Below are 18,925 nucleotides of genomic sequence, written 5' to 3' on the forward strand. Positions count from 1 at the left end.
TCGCTACAGGCGTCCGAACACCTGAGCTGCTCACCGAGTAGAATGTACATGACTCTTGAGAGTCCACTGGTTGTGATGCTGGTACAGCAGATGACCACACAGGCACAAGCAGCCTTCTGTCTGAGAGGTGGGGGGGTGGGGGGGCGTGCTCTGCCTTTACTATGGCAGTTTGATTCTAAGGATGATCTGGGGTTTCCTCTAACTTTTCCTTACTCCCCAAACCAAACCCTCGATGCCAGGGGTGCTGACTGTACTTCTGGTTTTTTACCTTTATTGTCTATTTAGTGGGCCTCTAAAGGCACCCTGTCTGTCATGTTGCAGTTGGAGAGGGATGAGCCAAGAACTGGAAACGACATGCCCACAGCGACACAGCTGATAAACAGCAGAGCCCACACTAAAACTTAGCTTTTTCAAGCTTCTGTGGAAAGACTTTTCCATTGAGTTTCTCTGGCTCCAGGCCCACTGTACATCTGATGGGGAGGGAAATGGGCCCGGTGACATAAAAGAAAAGTCACCATGGGTGGGGTCAGTGCCCTCTCTGACAGGGACAACAGAAGAATGGCTTGAAGGGAAGCATGCCATCCTTGCACAAGAGATTTTAACTCCAAAAATCATTTCGGATGAGTTGGTCGGCCAGAATGAATCTCTACCAGGAGGTCCTCATCACTGCTGACCACCACAAGTGGGCCATCTTCAGCAGAATCTTCAGAGAACTCAGAGATTCATTCATATTCAGCAGAGTAAGTCCTTGGTAGGTGGGACTCAAAGACTCTTTGACCGGCTGTAACATATGAGCTGTGAAAGTTTAAGTTTTTTCTTCCCTTTCTTCAAACTGAACCCAATTTGTAAATTCAAAACATGTTCTCTGCTGCCCAGAGCGAGCTGCTGCCACTGCCTGTGTCACACACAGCTTTACAATGTCCTCTGTGCATTAATTCTTACACATACTCGTTCACTTATCCTGACACTTCTGAGTTTGAATTTGATCTTCTGAAACGTTTAGAGACAAGATCAGGGAGATCATCAGACTCAGTAATGTCTGTGTTTCAGGCCAACGTGAACCATGACGAGATAAGGACCCAAGCAGCTTTCCATGCAGCTCATTAGCTGTCTCTGGAGATAAGTCCCCCAGGGCCACAGCTACTCTGAGAAATACCTTTGGAAGAAGGCTGCCAAGCTGCTTGCTGTTAAGGGCAAAGGTCATTTGAATATGTAGGGCTTTTTTAACCCCTCCTGAGCAGCATCACTGAGTGAAAGTGCTCTTGGAATCTCAGTTAAGACTGCTCTTTGATACGTGGAAAGGAGGGAGATAAACTGGGCACATCCCAAGTTATTTATTATGTCATGACTTAGCAAATGCTTCTTAAAGTTTCTTAAACATTCCTGGAATAACAAACACTCCAGGTATCCTAAACTTCTGAGTAATTTTAAATCAATTATCCTGATACAAAAACACGAACCATGGTTTACTTCATTTTCTTCTTCATCCATTGGATTCACATGTGTTCTAGGCCAATATTCTAGCAGTGCCTGGAGTAAAAGTCCTCCTAAGTTCACTGCAAAAGAGTTAATTAAGATGAAAAGAAATGAAAAACAGTTATTAGTTTTAGCCTAAAAACAGAGGGAAAGGAATAAAAATTACATTTCCACATATTCTGATATTAAATTCTAAACCCAATGCCAATGGTGTTTAAAAGCAAGACTTGAAAGATTTTGCAACTATTAAAATTTATCTTAGAATGTTTAAAGAAGTAATAACATGGAGCAAACAGACATTCTATCTGGTTGTTCAGATATAGACATTCATTAAAAATGAACAAATAAAAACAGGAATTATACTCTTTAAGAACTATTTCCATATAGAGTCATTAAAATTATATTTATATATATCAGGTATGTCTACATGCTACATTCGTAGAAGAATACCAACCAAAGATATAATCAACAAAATATAATAGACTCTCATGAGTCTCTTCTCACAATACACAAAAATTAACTCAAAATAGATTAAACACTTGAATGTCAGACCTGAAACCGTTAAACTTCTAGAAGAAAACATAGGCAAATAAATTCCTCGAGCTTGGAGACTGTTTGGATCTGACATCTAAAGCAAAAGTCAGTCAGTAGGACTACAGCAAAATAAAAAGCTCCTGCACAGCAAAAGAAACATCAACAAAATGAAAAGACAACTTATGGAATGGGAGAAAATATTTGCAAATCATATATCTGATAAGGGGTTAATATTATAAGGACTTCATAAGACAACTCAACAGCAAAAAAACAAGCAATCCAATGAAAAAACGGGCAGAAAGGGGCGCCTAGCTCACTCAGTCAGTGGAACATGCGACTTCATTTTAGAATTGTGAGTTTGAGCCCCATGTTGAGTGTAGACATTATTTAAAAATAAAATCTTCCAGGGTGCGTGGGTGGCTCAGTCGGTTAAGCATCTGCCTTCGGATCAGGTTGTGGGATGGAGCCCTGTATCACACTTCCTGCTCAGCAGGGAGTTTGCTTCTCTCTCTCTTCTCTCTTTGCCCCTCCCCACTGCTCATTCTCTCTCTCCCTCTCTAATAAATAAATCTTTAAAAAAAAATATTTAAAAAAAAATGGGTAGAAGATCTGAATAGACATTTTTCCAAAGAAGACATACAGATGGCCAAAAAGTATATGAAAAAATGCTCATGTCACTATCCAGTAAGTGCAAATCAAAACCACAAGCTATCACCTCACATGCCAGAACAGCTATTATCAAAAAGATAAAAAATGGGGGGCCTGGGTGGCTCAGTGGGTTAAGCCGCTGCCTTTGGCTTAGGTCATGATCTCAGGGTCCTGGGATCGAGTCCCGCATCGGGCTCTCTGCTCAGTGGGGAGCCTGCTTCCCTCTCTCTCTCTCTCTCTCTGCCTGCCTCTCTGTCTACTTGTGATCTCTGTCAAATAAATAAATAAAATCTTAAAAAAAAAAGATAAAAAATAACAAGTGTTCAGGAAAATGTGGAGAAAAGGGAACCCTCGTGCAATGGTGGTGGGAATGTAAATTGGTGCAGCCACTGTGGAAAAAAGTACAAGGGTTCCTCAAAAAACTTAAAAATAGAACTGCCATATTACCTAACAATTCCATTTCTGGGTATTTATCGAAAGAAATGAAAACACTAACTTGAAAAGATATATGGACCTCCCATATTCACTACAATAGCCAAGATACGGAAACAACCAGTGTTCACCAATGGATGAATGTATAAAGAAAAAACCTGATATGTATGTACAATGGAAAGTTATTCATCCATAAAAAAGAACAAAATCCTGTTATTTGCAATAACTTAGGTGGACCCTGAAGGCTATGTGGAATAAGTTAGAGACAGGAAGACAAATACCATATGATCTCACTTATATGTAGAATCTTAAAAAAAAAAAACAAAAAAAAAAAACCCAAAACTACAAACCAAAACTCATAGATACAGAGAACAGATTGGTGGTTCCAGAGGCAGGGGATAGGGAAGTGGAGAGAGTCAAAAGGTACAAACATCCAGTTATAACATGAATAAAGTCACAGGGGTACAGTGTACAACATGGTGACCACAGTTAATAATACTGTAACGCACATTTCAAAGTGGCTAAGAGAGTAGATCTCGAAAGTTCTCATCACAAGGGGAAAAATGTGTAATTTTGGACTGTGATGATGAGTATTAACTGGACTTGTGGTCATTTTGTAGTATATACAAATACTGAATCATGTTGTACATGTGAAACTGAACCTAATATTATGTCAATTATATCTCAATTAAAAAAAAAAAAAAAAGGAAAACAACAGAATTGTTTCCCAGCTTCACTTTTCCTACCCTATCAGATTTCCAGAAAGGTTTAAGGGTAGAGAGTGTGTTGAGTGTTTAATTGTTAAAGCTAAACCACAGATTGTGAGAAAAATCAAGACCCCACAAAACATCTAAAATGGAATAGTATTTTCCATTTTTAAGAGAGAATATGATTTAAAAAAAAACCTCAAATATATAAAAGAGCAGATAGCAAAAAATAAATCGAAACAACAAAAAGAAAACCCAACTCAGCACAGATCCACCTTCTCTTTTGAAAGGAGGAAAGGAAGAAAGGACACTTAAACTCACATTTTGGATCTGACCCATCAGGGCTGCTGAAGCCAGCATCTTTTGCAGAAACCCAAGCAGCAAAACAATCACTCTCATCCAAAGTAATAGTTAACATCTGTCAAAAGAAAAAACTGTAAGTGGCATTCCATTCCAATACATTCTCCAAATAAGCCTCTAAGGCCGTATTTATCTGTACTATTTGACTAAGGAGCTAAGCCGCAGATTTAGAACGAAAATGTTTCATGTGATTCACTCCAACTACAATTTAATTTACAGAGATACCAAAAGGCATTTTAAAACTGCATTTTGTAAGTATTAACATGAGAAATTTACTGTTTCCACACTTAAACACATATAACTCTGTAACTAATAAACCTAATTTTTAGCTGTATCAGAAACTTTCAACTATCCCCAATTGTACAAATATCAGCTGCTAACTTACCCCTGTTTTTAAGTCTACTGAGAACCAATTTGGCACATATACCATCTTAAATCTTTTCTTAATTTCATCTTCAAAATCCACTTTGCCCAGGTCTTCAACTTTACATGCCTACACAGCAAAAAAGAAAGTATAGTAATTATCAATATTAAGTGTTGAACCGATTCTGACTTAGGTATTCCAAATTTTACACATTTTCACACCTGTCTAAAAAAAAAATAGAGTCTAAAAACGTCCTGGACAACATCAACATCCACATGGATAATACACAGGGCATGCCGGCTCTCAAATCCTTGCCAATATTCCCACCATAAATGTACGGTCTGCAGTCTCACCATTGCTGCTACCTGGGGTTTCTTCTGTTTCCAAAATCAGATCCCCACAACACCCCGGTTAAATCTTACCCTCCTCCTGTTTGGCCTTGTCACCCCCCTCACTGTGCCTCAGCACAGGACAAACCTCCACTCCTCCAAATTAGAGAAGCCTTGACAAAATCCCCTTAACTCGGTACTACTGTTCTTTCCACTGTGAGGGAAAAAGTGCCCCTTGTTGCTGTGCTCCAGATCCCCTCACTTCTTGGGGAATCTACCCTCTCATGTCTCTCCCAGCTTCTCCCCATAAGCAGCAAACACATTCCCATTACTCCCATCTCAAAAGTACCTGAGAACACCAAAACAAAACCTTTGCTTGACCCTCCCATCCCTCTATCCTCTTCCTGCCCACCTCCCCAAAGTCAAATTTCATCCATGATTGCTCCACTACCTCCCAATCACTCCACAATCCACTCTATCAGGGCTCTTAGGACTCCCTCAAGGCTGCTGTCCCCCCACCCCTCCGCCCCAACACCATCCTTCCTACTGGTTAAATCCCAGGCACATTACATTCCAAATTGGACATAAACTCTCCGTAGGCCAGCTAACCACAAGCCCTTTCGGGAAATGCTTGCTCATTAGTTCCTGACCTGCCATTCATTGGCTCTTGGTTTTCCAGCCCCTTTTTATTATATACCTCTGTGGTTTGCTCTTTTCTAACAGTTCCCTAAAGGGTGATGGCTGGTTTCTTCTCTCTTCAGTACTGATGTATCCCTTGGAAACTCTTGATGTTCCCATTGCTTCAGTTATAATCCACCAGCTGCTGACCGCTGAGCCTGTTTCTCTGGCCTAGCTCTTTTACTGGTGTGTGAGGACCTATCTATCTAGACATTCACATAAACTCAAACTGTCTTGTTCATCATGTTCTCCCTTTCCCAACAATCCATTTTCCCTCTTACATCGCCTCCCACAGCCCATCACTTCCACTTACCAAACTATCTGACCCAGGAACCAGGGACTCACTCTGCTTCTTTGTTTATACTCCCTTTTATTCAAGCTCCCCCTTATCCACAGGTCTCAATACCTTCCTCATGATTCTGTTTTATTCCATCTTAATCCAGATAAATATCTGATCTCTCACCTGCATTAGTGTAACAGCCTCTTAACTACTATGCGCCAGGCACTATGATAAATACTTCTCGAACATCTCCTTAACCTCACCAAGAAATAGGTGCCACCCACATTTTAGGAATAAAGACAGAGGTTTAGAGAGGTTCAGCATATTCCAGAGATCACTTGGCTAGTAGCTAGCAGAACCAAGATTAGAATGCAACTCTCTCACTCTGAGCCTATATTCCTAAATACTCCTGACTCCCTGCTTCTGTTTAATGTCATGTCCATCACTCCAAATCACTTGATCTTGACATTTCAGGGCTTAGTGTCTGGGTACTGAAAGCTGCTGGAGACACAAAAAATGCCAATTATGGAACATGCCAGGTCAGTGCCCCATCTAAGTAGAGCTACCTCCCATTCAGACAGCAGGACTCTACCAAGGCTTTGGCTAATCTGCCCGAGAGAAAGAACATCAGATCCACAGGCAGAAAATCAGTCAGCCCACCATGAAAGAGTAGCTTGGCCCAATTAGATTCTGTTATGTTCTGGAGAGCATCAGGTGCTGGGCAGCATGAGGGGAAGCCCAGCCACGGGCCAGAATGAAGGCCACGTCAGTGGGAGAGTAGTCAAGTTCCTGCTGACCAGGTCCTCAGGACTGCTCTGGACCCTCCCAGTCTCCATAGAACCCCTCTCTGAAACAAACATGAATCTTCGGTCCCAAGAAGTGTATCTCTATCCTAAGAAAAACCAGATGACTTTTGGGGTCTGCTGCAATTTCATTTTCCACTCAACTACTAAAGCCTCTTACTCTGCAACCATGCTCACCAGGCAACTGCTTCATTATGTGATTTCCCATACCCATGCCCATGGGGAGGGAAAGTGTCAGGCAGGCCAAGGTTTCTATTCAGACAGTCCCTTCTTCTCAGAAAGCAAGCTGTTTATTTTATTCTTTAGATCCAGACATTTCTTCTAACCAGGAGCCTAACCAAAACCCCAGAGCTTTTCAATTCTTCCTTATCATGTATCCAACATCTTTCTCTTCCTTTAGATCCCCAAGTCATTATGCTGAAGACACGGCCTTCCAGCTTCTTCCCCATCGCACAGACCACTGTTGCTCTGGGCATGGGATTCTTCCCGCTCCAGTACAATCTTAGATTTAGATTCTTTAGGGAACAGCAAAGAAGGCCAACCATGGGGCCTGTATTCAAGACTCTCTGGGAAATTACTTGAATGGCACCTTTCACCCCTACACCCCTACTGCTTCCCCCCAACATTCCCTCTAGTCTCCAATTGCACAAAAGTCAAAGTCACTGAATGAGCACCACCTTCCCTCCTGTGCCTTTGTCACTCACTTCCTCTTCCTAAAATGCCTTACCATTAGTCATCTGCTGGAGTTCTCTAAGACCTTCTGCAAATGATTTCTCCACCACAAAGACGCTCGCCTGATTTCTCTACTTGTAAGTAATTGCCCCTGTCCATAAACTACCCTGTAATTTTGTCTGTCTTTTTATCTGTAAGGTTTCCCATTTCCCTACCCTTGTCCCTACCAGAGGGGATCACGGTACAGACTTTGTTATCTGACTCTCAACACAGTTCTCTGGACACAATATTCATTCAATTCAGGAAATACATGTTGAACAAATATACTATCACCACCAAGAAAAGCAAACTCTTCAACCTGCCTATAATTTTTTAAAAAAGATTTTATTTATTTGAGAGAGAGAGAGCAAGAAAGAGCATGAGCAGGGAAGAGAGGGAGAAGCAGGCTCCCCACTGAGCAGTGAGCTTGATGTGAACCCTGGGAGCATGACCTGAGCCCAAAGCAGATTCTTAACTGACTGAGCCACCCAGGAGCCCGGCCTATAAATTCTTTATTGCTATTTAGAATGTGGCTGAATTGTTTAAAACATCTAACTATCCCACAGGGTCATCGTAACATGACCCAGAGTTGTAACTGACACTCACGGTGATGTCTATAAATCCTAAGAAATGGCTAAACTTATTTTGTGTACTGTAAGGATTCTCATCCTGGGGTGATTTTGTATGCTGCTTCTTCCTTCCTCCCCCTAAACATTTAGCAATGTCTGGAGAGAGTTTTGGCTATCACAACTGAAGCTGCAGTAGAAGGGAAGGTGGTTACTGGCACCTGCTGGGTAGCAGCTGAGGATGGAGCTAAATATCCTATCATGCACAGGACAGATCCCACTCTATCCCGGCCCCTTCAACAAAGACTTACTTGGCCCAAAATGTCAATAACGTCAAGGATGAGGAAATGTGATATATTTACTTTAAGGTAAGGCAGCATATAACACAGCAGAAATGGTTCCACCAAAATTTTAGGTGCTTTTAAGATAAACTATGGCCTCACAAAAAAAAAAAAAAAGATAAACTATGGTCTCATCTAAATACTTGTATAAAAAAGTATCATCCCCCAAAAAAGTATTATTACTGTCTAATCTTAATTATGTACTTATTACTTTGGTTATTTCATATATATATTTTATAACAAAAAATAAAGGGGATACATGACTCAATAACCTATATTTAGTACAAAAAGTTACTCACCTTCAATACATCCCAATATGCCACATTATTATTGGTATCTTTGGTTAATATATGTCTCTTATCATTAAGAATGTGACACTGAATAATACTCGCACCCCCTAAAGGAAAAAAAACCACACAGTTAGGAAAATAATTCCCTGTTTAAATTCACCATACGGCAGTAATTACTCATTGGCATGTAACAACAGAAATCATACAATCTACCAGAAAGGAGAAGGTGAGTCAAAAGATACACATACAGTTTTATATATACATATGGCTGTTTAAGGCGAACCTAAGAAAAATTGTCCGGTTTTATTTTATTTTATTTTTTTAAAGATTTTATTTATTTGACAGAGAGAGCGAGATCACAAGTAGGCAGAGCAACAGGCAGAGAGAGAGGGAGAAGCAGGCTCCCCGCTGAGCAGAGAGCCTGATGCGGAGCTCGAACCCAGGACCCTGAGACCATGACCTGAGCTGAAGGCAGAGGCTTGACCCACTGAGCCACCCAGGTGCCCCCAAAACTGTCTGATTTTAAAAAACAGATTATAGATGAAAAAACTCCCTCCTTCGAGGGGCTGCCAGTGGAAAACTGTTAAGGGCAAACAGTTTGAACCACTGGGAAAAGTTCAAGTGATAACAGCAGATGTCTGGATCAGTCCCATCTCTAACTCTGCCTCCTGCATGCACATGTGATTCTAGAGGCATCAGCATGGACACAGAACTGTGATGAACACCTGCTCAGCGTTCTACTCCTCACTCGGGTGTTTCAAGTCAGAGCTGCCACTTCCAGCTGAAGCACAGAGAAGTCGGGGACCAGATCTGACTTGTGCCAAAAGATAACATTCAACCCTCTATATTTTACAAAGTGGTTCTTAGCCCTCCGCAGACCACAACTATTCTGACGCTGGGCAAAAAGATTACCTCAAGAAAGTCTGCTTTTTAAAGTCACTAGCATTTAAAGAATATTTTTCTTCTATTAAAAATAAACCAATACACTGTGTCTTCTATTGACATCAGAATTACACTGAAAGGAAGGTCGCCTCCTTTATTTTTGTCAACCTCTTAATAACTATAATTAGCCTCGGTAAAAGATATAATACCTTCCACCTTCCTTACTCACCTTTAATAACCTGGTCAGGCTGCGTACAAAGTGGTGTTATAGGATTTGTACAGTCATTGTCATAATCTCCAGAGGCTCTAAAATTATGAATTCCCTTCAAGGTCTAAAGGAACAAAATTCATTTTTTAATCATTTTATGCTTTCTAAGCTTTGCCAATCTGTTTAAAGTGGCAAGAAAAACAAAGGACAAATGAGAAAAACCAAAACAGTAACATCAACCAAAAAATACTTAATCATAAAGTATAATTATCTACCACGACTTCAAGAAACAAACCAAGGATTAAGATGGGAATATTAATACTGTCTTTTTGGAAGGAAAAGTACGCATTCTTCCAGGTGAAGTTATATTGATCTCACATTGGGACAATGAAATGTAGACAAGATATGTAACATTTTTTACAAGTACCGAGAAAGCTGAGAAAGGCCACTTGACTGGTGTATAAACAGAAACAAATGGAAACACTCTCTGTTGTTATCCACATATAGCCGGGTAAGCAAGAAAACTTAAATCTTCTTTAATGAACATTTAAGCATTAAAAGCACTTTTAATAATAACCTCTTTCGTTATCCTCTATTTCTATCCCTGCTCTTCATGCTATGAGGAAAAAAGGAAAGAATTTGAAAGCACAATTTTTCTATTTTTCTCTTACACTTGGAAGAACAGAGACCAACAAGTGTCCCTGCCATGCTGGTACAGGTACTCCCTGCTATCCAAAAGTTAAGCACTCGTATGAAGTCTTTTATAAGCCAAGATGGTGTTAAGACAAAGAAGCAATCACCATTTTATAAAAGCAAAAATTCTCTTCCGATTTCTTCTGGTTAGAGACAATGGGTAATCATAATGGTGGGAAGCGAACTTTCAGATAGTGGGGAAAACCTGGACCTGGTCTGCCTGTGTTCGAAGGCAGTTTTGTGAACTCAGATGCTGTACTAACATTTACTGGTTCTATCAGTGCCTACTCCAGGCACACCAAATGTCTATCCTGGCTCCTGACAAAGAAGTCAGAAGCTTCCTTTGGACTATTATCTTAATTTTAGTACCATCCTTCAGGGCACTCACAGAGGCTTTCAGATTCTTGCACTGTTCAAAAGCATACCGAGCGTCAGGTTCATCTTGAGCACTTGCTACTGGTATCTGGCAGGTCTGCGATAACAAACCACATGTTTACAAACCTCTGTGAGGGATACGGCAGTTCCCTTACCCATTTATTTACTGTAGACTTAGTCGTGGCAACCCAGATTGCGGGAGGGGGATCAGCTGATCTATCAAGCTCCATCTGAAAACAAAGCACAAAAACACCGCTCTGTGGAATGCAGACTCTCCTGGGCTGCCGGAACTAGCTACCTATTATTAAATATCAACTCCTTCATCCCATGTTTGTATGCTGACTGTATGCTGACTGCACTGTGGCAGGCGGTAAAAGCTAGGGTTGCATAGAATAATGAGGAGTGTCTCTGCTAAAGGAAAAATGGCCTTTACAAATATAATAGGGGTGACTTTTCACCAAAAACAGTGGCTGAAAGTTTCAGCGTAATTTTAAATTAAATAATTAGGGGATCCAAATGGGTACTGTCAAAAGAGTGACTTACCATAAGTTTGTTTTTGTTACTCTTCTATTTTGTTTTTTTTTTAGTAATAAGGAAGTAGGTCTCCTTTTCTCTTTGAAAATGTTTGTAGCAAAAAAAATTCTAACATAGCAAAAGTGACAAGTACCCACATAATTCACCTCCCTCACCTAAGAACAGTATATCTGTGTACTGTGTACCTTCTTTATTTTTAAAATAGAACACAAAGAAATACATCCCTACATCCATGCATACAGACAGCATGCACATGAAATCACTCTATGGTCAGTTATCCACTATTCTTCCTGTGCCAGGAAACTGAAGGTTGGGAGTAGTGGGACAGGTAGACTCCTAGCAAGTAGGAATCCTCTTCAGTTCAAAGTGATGTTTCTTCTAACACACAGTTATGGTACCACTAAGTTCTTGCACCTTTTCCTCCACAGCCAAGAGATCCTGGCAGCTGCAGGACTCACACGCAGTGTCTCTTCTCCCTGCTGTTGGCCCCCAGCAGCCTGCTTCCTGCACAGGCTCTTGATTTCAGACTCAACTCCCTTGCTTCCCTAGATTACTGGTTTTGTCCTCCGGGGGCGACACCTATGCTGAAGAGCTATACTCAGCCAGGATGTGTGCACTCCTAGGCCACAAGCACCGCCTCAATGGTCTCATTTGATCTCTATTCCTTTTTTCAGCCCTTCCTTTTATACTATGGTCTGGGTTTCAGGGGTCTTTTAGTTCCGTGGGTATCTGCAGTTCTGTTTCTTGCTTTTCTTGTTTTTGGATGACTTCTGTGAAAAGGAAGTAGTGCTGTCCTTATGCCTCCATTTTAAATCTGGAAATCTCTTTACTATGGTTTTAATGTGTAGTTCTGAGATTATCAGGGAAACCGAGCAACTTGTCATACGATGACAAGGCCACTCTGCAGTCCAGGCTTCACTTTCAGCAGGTGTCAATGTGGACAGCTTCTGGAGTACCCTTTCACCCTGACTGATTAGCAATCAGGACTACTTTGAGGCAGTCATGGTTTGAAGTACAAACTGGCTTGTTCTCTCTTCTGGAGCAACTCTTCCACATCCTCCCTCTTGGGCAGTGGACATACTTGTGCTTTGCTGTTTTCTGCTCATAGATACCTGAACTTGTCACATCCCTCAAGGACAGGTTAGGAAGGCCAAGTGAGCTCAGGAGCAATGTGGGCCAATCGCACTGGGATTCGCCAGTGGGGCAGCTACATGTCACTGAGGTACCGAAGAAGTCACAATTTCTTCTATAAGTGACTAACGAAAATTAAAATACCTATTTTTACAACTCCACAGCTGATTCATGTTTTCATGCAGATTTTGCCAGATTACTAGTACATGTAACAATCTTAACCACTAAACTAAAATACAGAACGTACCTTGAGAACTGGTGCTTTTTCTTCACAAATTAGTACCCGAATGTCAGGGTTTCTTAGGTCTGTACAGTAAATTTTTCTGTCCCTTCCTCCAGAATACACGTGTGTGAAGGCATCATTGACTTGCAGAGCCCAAACACCTTCATCATGGACTCGATACGTTGCTATACATCTCTGCTGGCCAAGGGACCAAAGGCGAATGGTCCCATCAGAACTGCCGGAAAGGCACTGAAAACGGAGAAAGTTGAGTTAGGAAAAGTTCCAGCCACAAAAGTTCCTGCTTTGCTGTGCTCTGCACTTGGTGCCTCTCCTGACTCTATAGTGTCAAACACCCACATCTAACAACCCGTATTTCTGCCTCTGATGAAGACCTCTGATAAGCATGCACCACAGGCTGAAATGACCGAAGGCAACAGTACATGCTAAAGCAGAGGAAACTTCTGAGCAAAACTGCCTCTGTCCTCTCCTACCTGGCCACATGCAGAATCAGCATCCCCAGGGAACTTGTTAAAAATGCAGATTCCTGGTCTGATTCCAAAGCTAATGAGGCAGATTCTAAATCTGATGAGGCAAAAACTCTGGCAGGGTCTATCAATCTGTGTTTTGATAGCTTTCCAGGTCATTCTGGTACACTAAGGTTGACAACCTTTGCACGAGGCCAAAAGGCCTTTCGGAGCCCTCTGTCTCACACAGAGGGTCACACCTCTGTCTCACCTCTCCCTCACGGCAATGGATTCCTAATGGCCTGCCAGGTCTCTGACATTCCATTAATAAGAGTCATTAATTCCATTAATAAGGTCTCTGACATTCCATTAATAAGAGTCACTAATTCCATAAATAAGAAGCAAAATCTAGTTTCAGGCTTATCACTCACTCTTTGTGACCTTGCATACTTCCCACCTGAGCCTTAAGTTCAACATTAATATAAAATGTGGACCTTCAGCATTCAGAGTTAACATCAGCAATTCTGACACTTACTGAAGGCTCAGGAGCATAAACTACATAGAAGATGCTGGCAAACAAAGTAGGGCTGAGCACACTGTGACTCTGATAGAAAGAGGCTGAATTGGCCACACCACATTCACATTCAGCATGCCTGGGGTTCACCACCAGTTACCATGGTGACTTGCAGAAGAGAATAAAAACTTGCTTCTTTGGGGGAAAAATGGTGTCAAGAAAAAGCAACTGTTGGTGCTGGTGTAAGAAATTAAGAAGGCAAAGAGCTTCAAAGAAGAGAAGATAGTTGTGGGCTTGGAGACTTAAAAAGTTTCTGAATAGATGAGGCCTTCAAGAATATTAAGATTTATTGGCGTGCCCTGTGACTGGAAGGGGCCTTTAGAACTCTGGACATGTTTAATTAAATGAACACCCACTAGGAGACTCCCCCCTAAATTGCCAGGGGCATCAGTGTTTTAATTCCTTACTCCAGTTGGTTGACAAGGCAACCAAGAGCTTAACCAATAAGGAAACTGTCTGGAGGAAGTTACAAGCAGACCTCCGACATACCTGTGGGAGGACCCATGCAATCTGATGGAGAGAGGCCAAGGAGGGGCTCCCCCGTCCAAGAAGAACTGCTACTCTGAGGTGGCAAAGCTGTTAGTGCAGCTTTATTTATTTTTAAAAATTTATTTATATATTTATTTGACAGAGAGAAGGAGAGCGAGACAGTGAGAGGAAACACAAGCAGGGGTAGTGGGACAGGGAGAAGCAGGCTTCTTGACAAGCAGGGAGCCTGATGCTGGGCTAGATGTGGGGTGTGATGCAGGACTGGACGCAGGGCTTGATCCCAGGACTCTGCAATCATGACCTGAGCCAAAGGCAGATCCTTAACAACCACCCAGATGCCCTTGTTAGTGTAGCTTTAATCCCTCAGATCTAGGCCATGTATCTCCAGAGAGTAAGGTCTGACAACTTTAGGATAAGGAAAGCTAAGGTGATAGGCTGAAGTCCTAGTAGCCCTGGCAATTTGTAGTAGGGAAGAGTTAAGTCCCAAACCTAAATGTATGGCTAAAAGCAGATGAGGGAACAGAGCTGTATCAACTCTGATACTGAACACAAAATAATCTCTGATAGCAACTGTAATCTAAGACCACTAAAAAGCAGGCCCCTAAGGAGACAACAATTACTTTTAAAGTACAATGCTGGAGGCGCCTGGATGGCTCAGTCGTTAACCATCTGCCTTCAGCTCAGGTCATGATTCCAGGGTCCTGGGACTGAGCCCCGCATCAGGCTCCCTGCTCAGCTCCCACTCCCCCTGCTTGTGTTCTCTCTCTCTCTGTCTCTTTCTCTGTCAAAGAAATAAATACAATCTTTAAAAAAAATAAAAATAAAGTACAATGCTGGCCAACTTCTTTGCAGCATTTGGTAGTATGGTTGAAGGATGTGCCTATTTTATAGGAATTCTTGTGCCTGCTACCTTGTAGGAGGCTAGAGTAATCATCAAACATTTCCACTCCCTCCACCCTTTCACTGGATAAACGTGAAGACCCTGTCACTAGGAAGTAATTCTTGGGACTAGGACAGAAGGACTGAATGGATCTACTACATTAGACTTAGGGGCACAGTCTACAGCCCTGATCAGGTTTTTGTGCTTTTGCCAATAGAAACGAGGGGAACCAGTGTATTGAGGCCAGGCTGCTGCTGACCAACACAAGTGTTTCTGGAATGCATATGCAATTGTAACTGTCAACAGTCAGCAGCAAAGTGGGTAAGGTAAGTTGGGGGAAGGAGTGGCTTGATGCTTAAACACCCTTAGACTTTAAGCTAGGTTCGGCAAAACTTCAATGACAGGAAAACCCTGTGAGGGACACAGAAGAATGCCACTGACTCAAACCAAGATGGAAGACTGTCCCAGTTCCTTAGGCAACTGCCTGAGCAAGTACAAGGGATGAAATGTCAGGTAGCTTGGCCCAATAATATTGGCACCATTCAAAACAACTACAGTGGCGACAGTCCTCAAATAGTAAGATTTGCTAAATAAACAACACAACAAATGAAGGGGATGTCAATGGGATTCCCTGGCCTATTATGCATATCTTATCACAAGTCCCCGATTCCCGATGCCACCAGAGATCCTACATTAGAAGCTTGCAGGGCAACTCTGCGGGATGCAGTACGTGCTCTTGTCCAGCAACTATCTATCTCTCTCGTATATTACAAGAGTTTGAGAATCAGTAGTCAAAGGGTTCTTTCTTCTCCTTTGACTCGAACAAGTTGTTGTTACTGCTGTTTTGTTGATCAATTCCCTAAGTGTGCTGTGTAGTTGGTAGTTAGGGTTATATTTCGCCTCTAGCTGCCAAGAAGGAAAATGGATGGAGGAGGAACTCAAGGAGGGTGGTATCTGGGTCATTATGTGCTCTACCACTCAAGGGCAGCATTTCCAGCGGTCTGCTTACAGTAAGCAGAGTGGACTTCACAGGAAGTGCATCTGTAACCATATGTGCTACCTAAAAAGCACATTCATGACTATGTAGCTAGGAAATGAGGCAAGGAGTATAGCAGCAGGAGGAGCTTTAGAAAGTCTGCCAAGCCCATTAGCTTCCTACTGAAAACCATCTTGCTCACAGTCCCATTTCAGTCCCATGAAGACCACAAGACACAGTCAAATCCTGAGCGAACCTCACAGAACAAGGCAGGGGCGGCAATCTCAGGTGTAGCCCAGCAGCTACACTGCAAACGGTGAGGAGCTGACCGGACTGGGCTTCTTTAACTCTCAGGAAAATGGGGCTGGAAAGGAACTCAACAATGCTAGAAAATGCCATGGCCTAGAGACAAGTATATATTTACTATTTGTAATCTTCTCACAACCATACGAACTAAATGTTATGGTCTCTACTTTGCAGATGAGTAAGCTAAGGACAAGTAACATGAAATTTTCTCCTCTAGGCCACACCACAAAGTACATTAACATCGAGATCCTTCTGCATCTCCAAAGACCTCCATGGGCACCTTCAAGCCTCTCTTTGCCTGGTTCTGAAGATGAGCTCCTGGTTTTGGCTAGTTTTCCAAACCTTTCTCTCACCTCTGGAGACAAAGGTTTCTCTAGTCCAGGTGTGAGGCAGCTCCTATGATGTAATTTCCACAGAAGTGATGGCACCTCTCATCGCGCCACCTCCCTACTCTCCCTTTCCTAACCTGCTCGCAATCAATTCCAGTTAGCTCTGGGCTTCTCCCTGGCCCATGAGAAAACATGGCTGGGGGAGGCAGGGGTTAGGTCCTAACTGAAAATGGTGCTCGGTTTTTGTTTTTATCCTCTACATCGATGCAAGATCATTTTCCCACTGCTACAGAACAAACAGAATTATGCACCCAACAAAATACTAGAGTATCGGGGCCGCCTGGGTGGCTCAGTGGGTTAAGCCTCTGCCTTCGGCTCAGGTCATGATCTCAGGGTCTTGGGATCGAGCCCCGCATCGGGCTCTCTGCTCAGTGGAGAGCCTGCTTCCCCCTCTCTCTCCCCGCCTGCCTCTCTGCCTCCTTGTGATTTCTGTCTGTCAAATAAATAAATAAATAAAATCTTTAAAAAAAAAAATACTAGAGTATCAGTACATGTTCAAACATTACCAAGATGTTTTCCTTTGAAGTGCTGACTCTTAAGTATTACGACAGGTGACTAAACTTATACACTGTATCTACAATCAAATGACAGGATTTGCCCAAAGTCAGACCCACTGTCAGCAAATTTCTCCTTAATTCACTAGCACAAAGCATTCAATACCAAAACTTCCTTTTGCTTTATATAAAGTAACATTTTAAATTATTTTGTCCCATACACATCATAACTGCATATACTTGTTGATATAAGTATTATTCTGAGGGAACTTTTTGTTTGGCCTTTATTTAGAAGTGATGCAAATAGAGTAATTTCAAAATGTGGATTACTATTATATACAATTGAGTATTTTAAGGTTTTAAAAGTACACCACAGTGGCTTTGGGTTGAGATCAACCTAGGCAAGAAAGTGGGGACATTTCTGGTGCCCGGAATTCTGGACAAGGTCCTTAGGTAAACGTGCATGTGCATGTACGTACCTGTGTGCCATCTCTGTTCAACAGCAGTGCTTTGACATTGTCGGTGTGTCCTTTCAGCTTCATTAGTTTTGCACACGTTCTTGGATCCCATACCCTTAAAACCTGTGTATTTTAACAAAATATTATACAACCTGTGTATATCCATGAACAAATTTCAATGATAAATGATTTAGAAGTCAAATGACAACGATTACATTCTGAGAAGGAAATACTGTTCTGCCAAAGAACACTGGCTGAGGCCCCCAGTCTTCTCAAGTAGGAGGAAGCCTTTCTAATGTCAAAACACAAATAGGCCTCCCCCACCCATCTACCCCACCCCCATCACCACACATGACAGTAATTATATAGTTACATTCTTGTTTGTTCAAATAAAACCCTTCCTTTAGCACCCACCAGGCAAAACCATGGTCTATATACTTAGTAATTTACACAGATCAAATTATTTTGGTGTCTTTGTTTTCCAGTGTTAAAATATAGCCGTTAAGCTCCCCCTTACCTTCTCAGTGGACCCTGATACAATGATTGTTCCCAGTTGATTCATTGCCAGGCTATAAATGGAATCTTTGTTCCCACTTAAAGATGAAGCTATTAGGGATAAACGAAGCAAATGTTAACTAAATCGTCAGCTGTTCGGCAGCTAGTCAGCAAAAATTTTAAGTTTAATTATTTGGTTTAGAAAGTCTTATCTTAACTGAGGGTTCCTGGAGGGGAGAGGGCTGGGGAGGATGGGGTGGTTGGGTGATGGACACTGGGAAGAATTATGTGCTATGGTGAGAAAATAATAAAAAAAAAAAAAGAAAATCTTATCTTTGTGAGTGCTCTAAGGAAAAGAAATCTAGCTATGATGGAAGTCATTCTAAACAAGACTGTTATCAAAATTTACATCTTTTCTAGATTTGAGCATGGTGCTCAATAATTATTTGCCAAATTGAATTGCACTGCTATTTAAAAACTATCAACATAAGTAATGTATTTTCATAGATACACATATGCTAATAAATATGAAAAATATGTCCAAACTCATCATTTTCAAGGAAACACAAATCAAAACAAAAAACATTATCTTCACCTACCAATTCAGATTTTCAATGAGCTAACAATTCTCAAAAATAGTACAATGGTACTCTCATACATTAGTTGTGGGGTAAGTACAACTTGTTTGGTACAACTCTTGGAAGGACATTAGGCAATGTGTAGCAAGAATCATGCTCACACTCTTTGATTCAGAACTAAGTTTTACTGAGGTGAAAAAAGTTGCATATAAAACTGTCTATACAATTTGATCCTAATTTTCAATAAAAAGTAAATA

General features: G+C 41.6%; 1 protein-coding gene across 6 annotated transcripts in view; it reads right to left on the reverse strand.

Moving 5' to 3' along the window:
• WDR48 (WD repeat domain 48) overlaps nucleotides 1–18,925 on the reverse strand; it is a 46,483-nt gene that overhangs the window by 8,815 nt on the left and 18,743 nt on the right. For 5 of the 6 annotated variants that reach the window (XM_032861158.1, XM_032861159.1, XM_032861161.1 and 2 more), the window contains 9 exons: nucleotides 18,113–18,201; nucleotides 17,617–17,718; nucleotides 12,590–12,814; nucleotides 10,833–10,907; nucleotides 9,631–9,733; nucleotides 8,529–8,626; nucleotides 4,543–4,650; nucleotides 4,119–4,215; nucleotides 1,461–1,556 (listed from right to left, as the gene is read on the reverse strand). In XM_032861158.1, the coding sequence (XP_032717049.1) occupies nucleotides 1,461–1,556; nucleotides 4,119–4,215; nucleotides 4,543–4,650; nucleotides 8,529–8,626; nucleotides 9,631–9,733; nucleotides 10,833–10,907; nucleotides 12,590–12,814; nucleotides 17,617–17,718; nucleotides 18,113–18,201 (993 nt within the window). The remainder of the gene's footprint in view (nucleotides 1–1,460; nucleotides 1,557–4,118; nucleotides 4,216–4,542; nucleotides 4,651–8,528; nucleotides 8,627–9,630; nucleotides 9,734–10,832; nucleotides 10,908–12,589; nucleotides 12,815–17,616; nucleotides 17,719–18,112; nucleotides 18,202–18,925) is intronic. The other variant, XM_032861162.1, reaches the window with a different exon arrangement.

This window comes from Lontra canadensis, unplaced genomic scaffold (assembly GCF_010015895.1).
Source record: "Lontra canadensis isolate GAN:19392208 unplaced genomic scaffold, GSC_riverotter_1.0 scaffold20, whole genome shotgun sequence".
NCBI classification, from domain to species: domain Eukaryota; kingdom Metazoa; phylum Chordata; class Mammalia; order Carnivora; family Mustelidae; genus Lontra; species Lontra canadensis.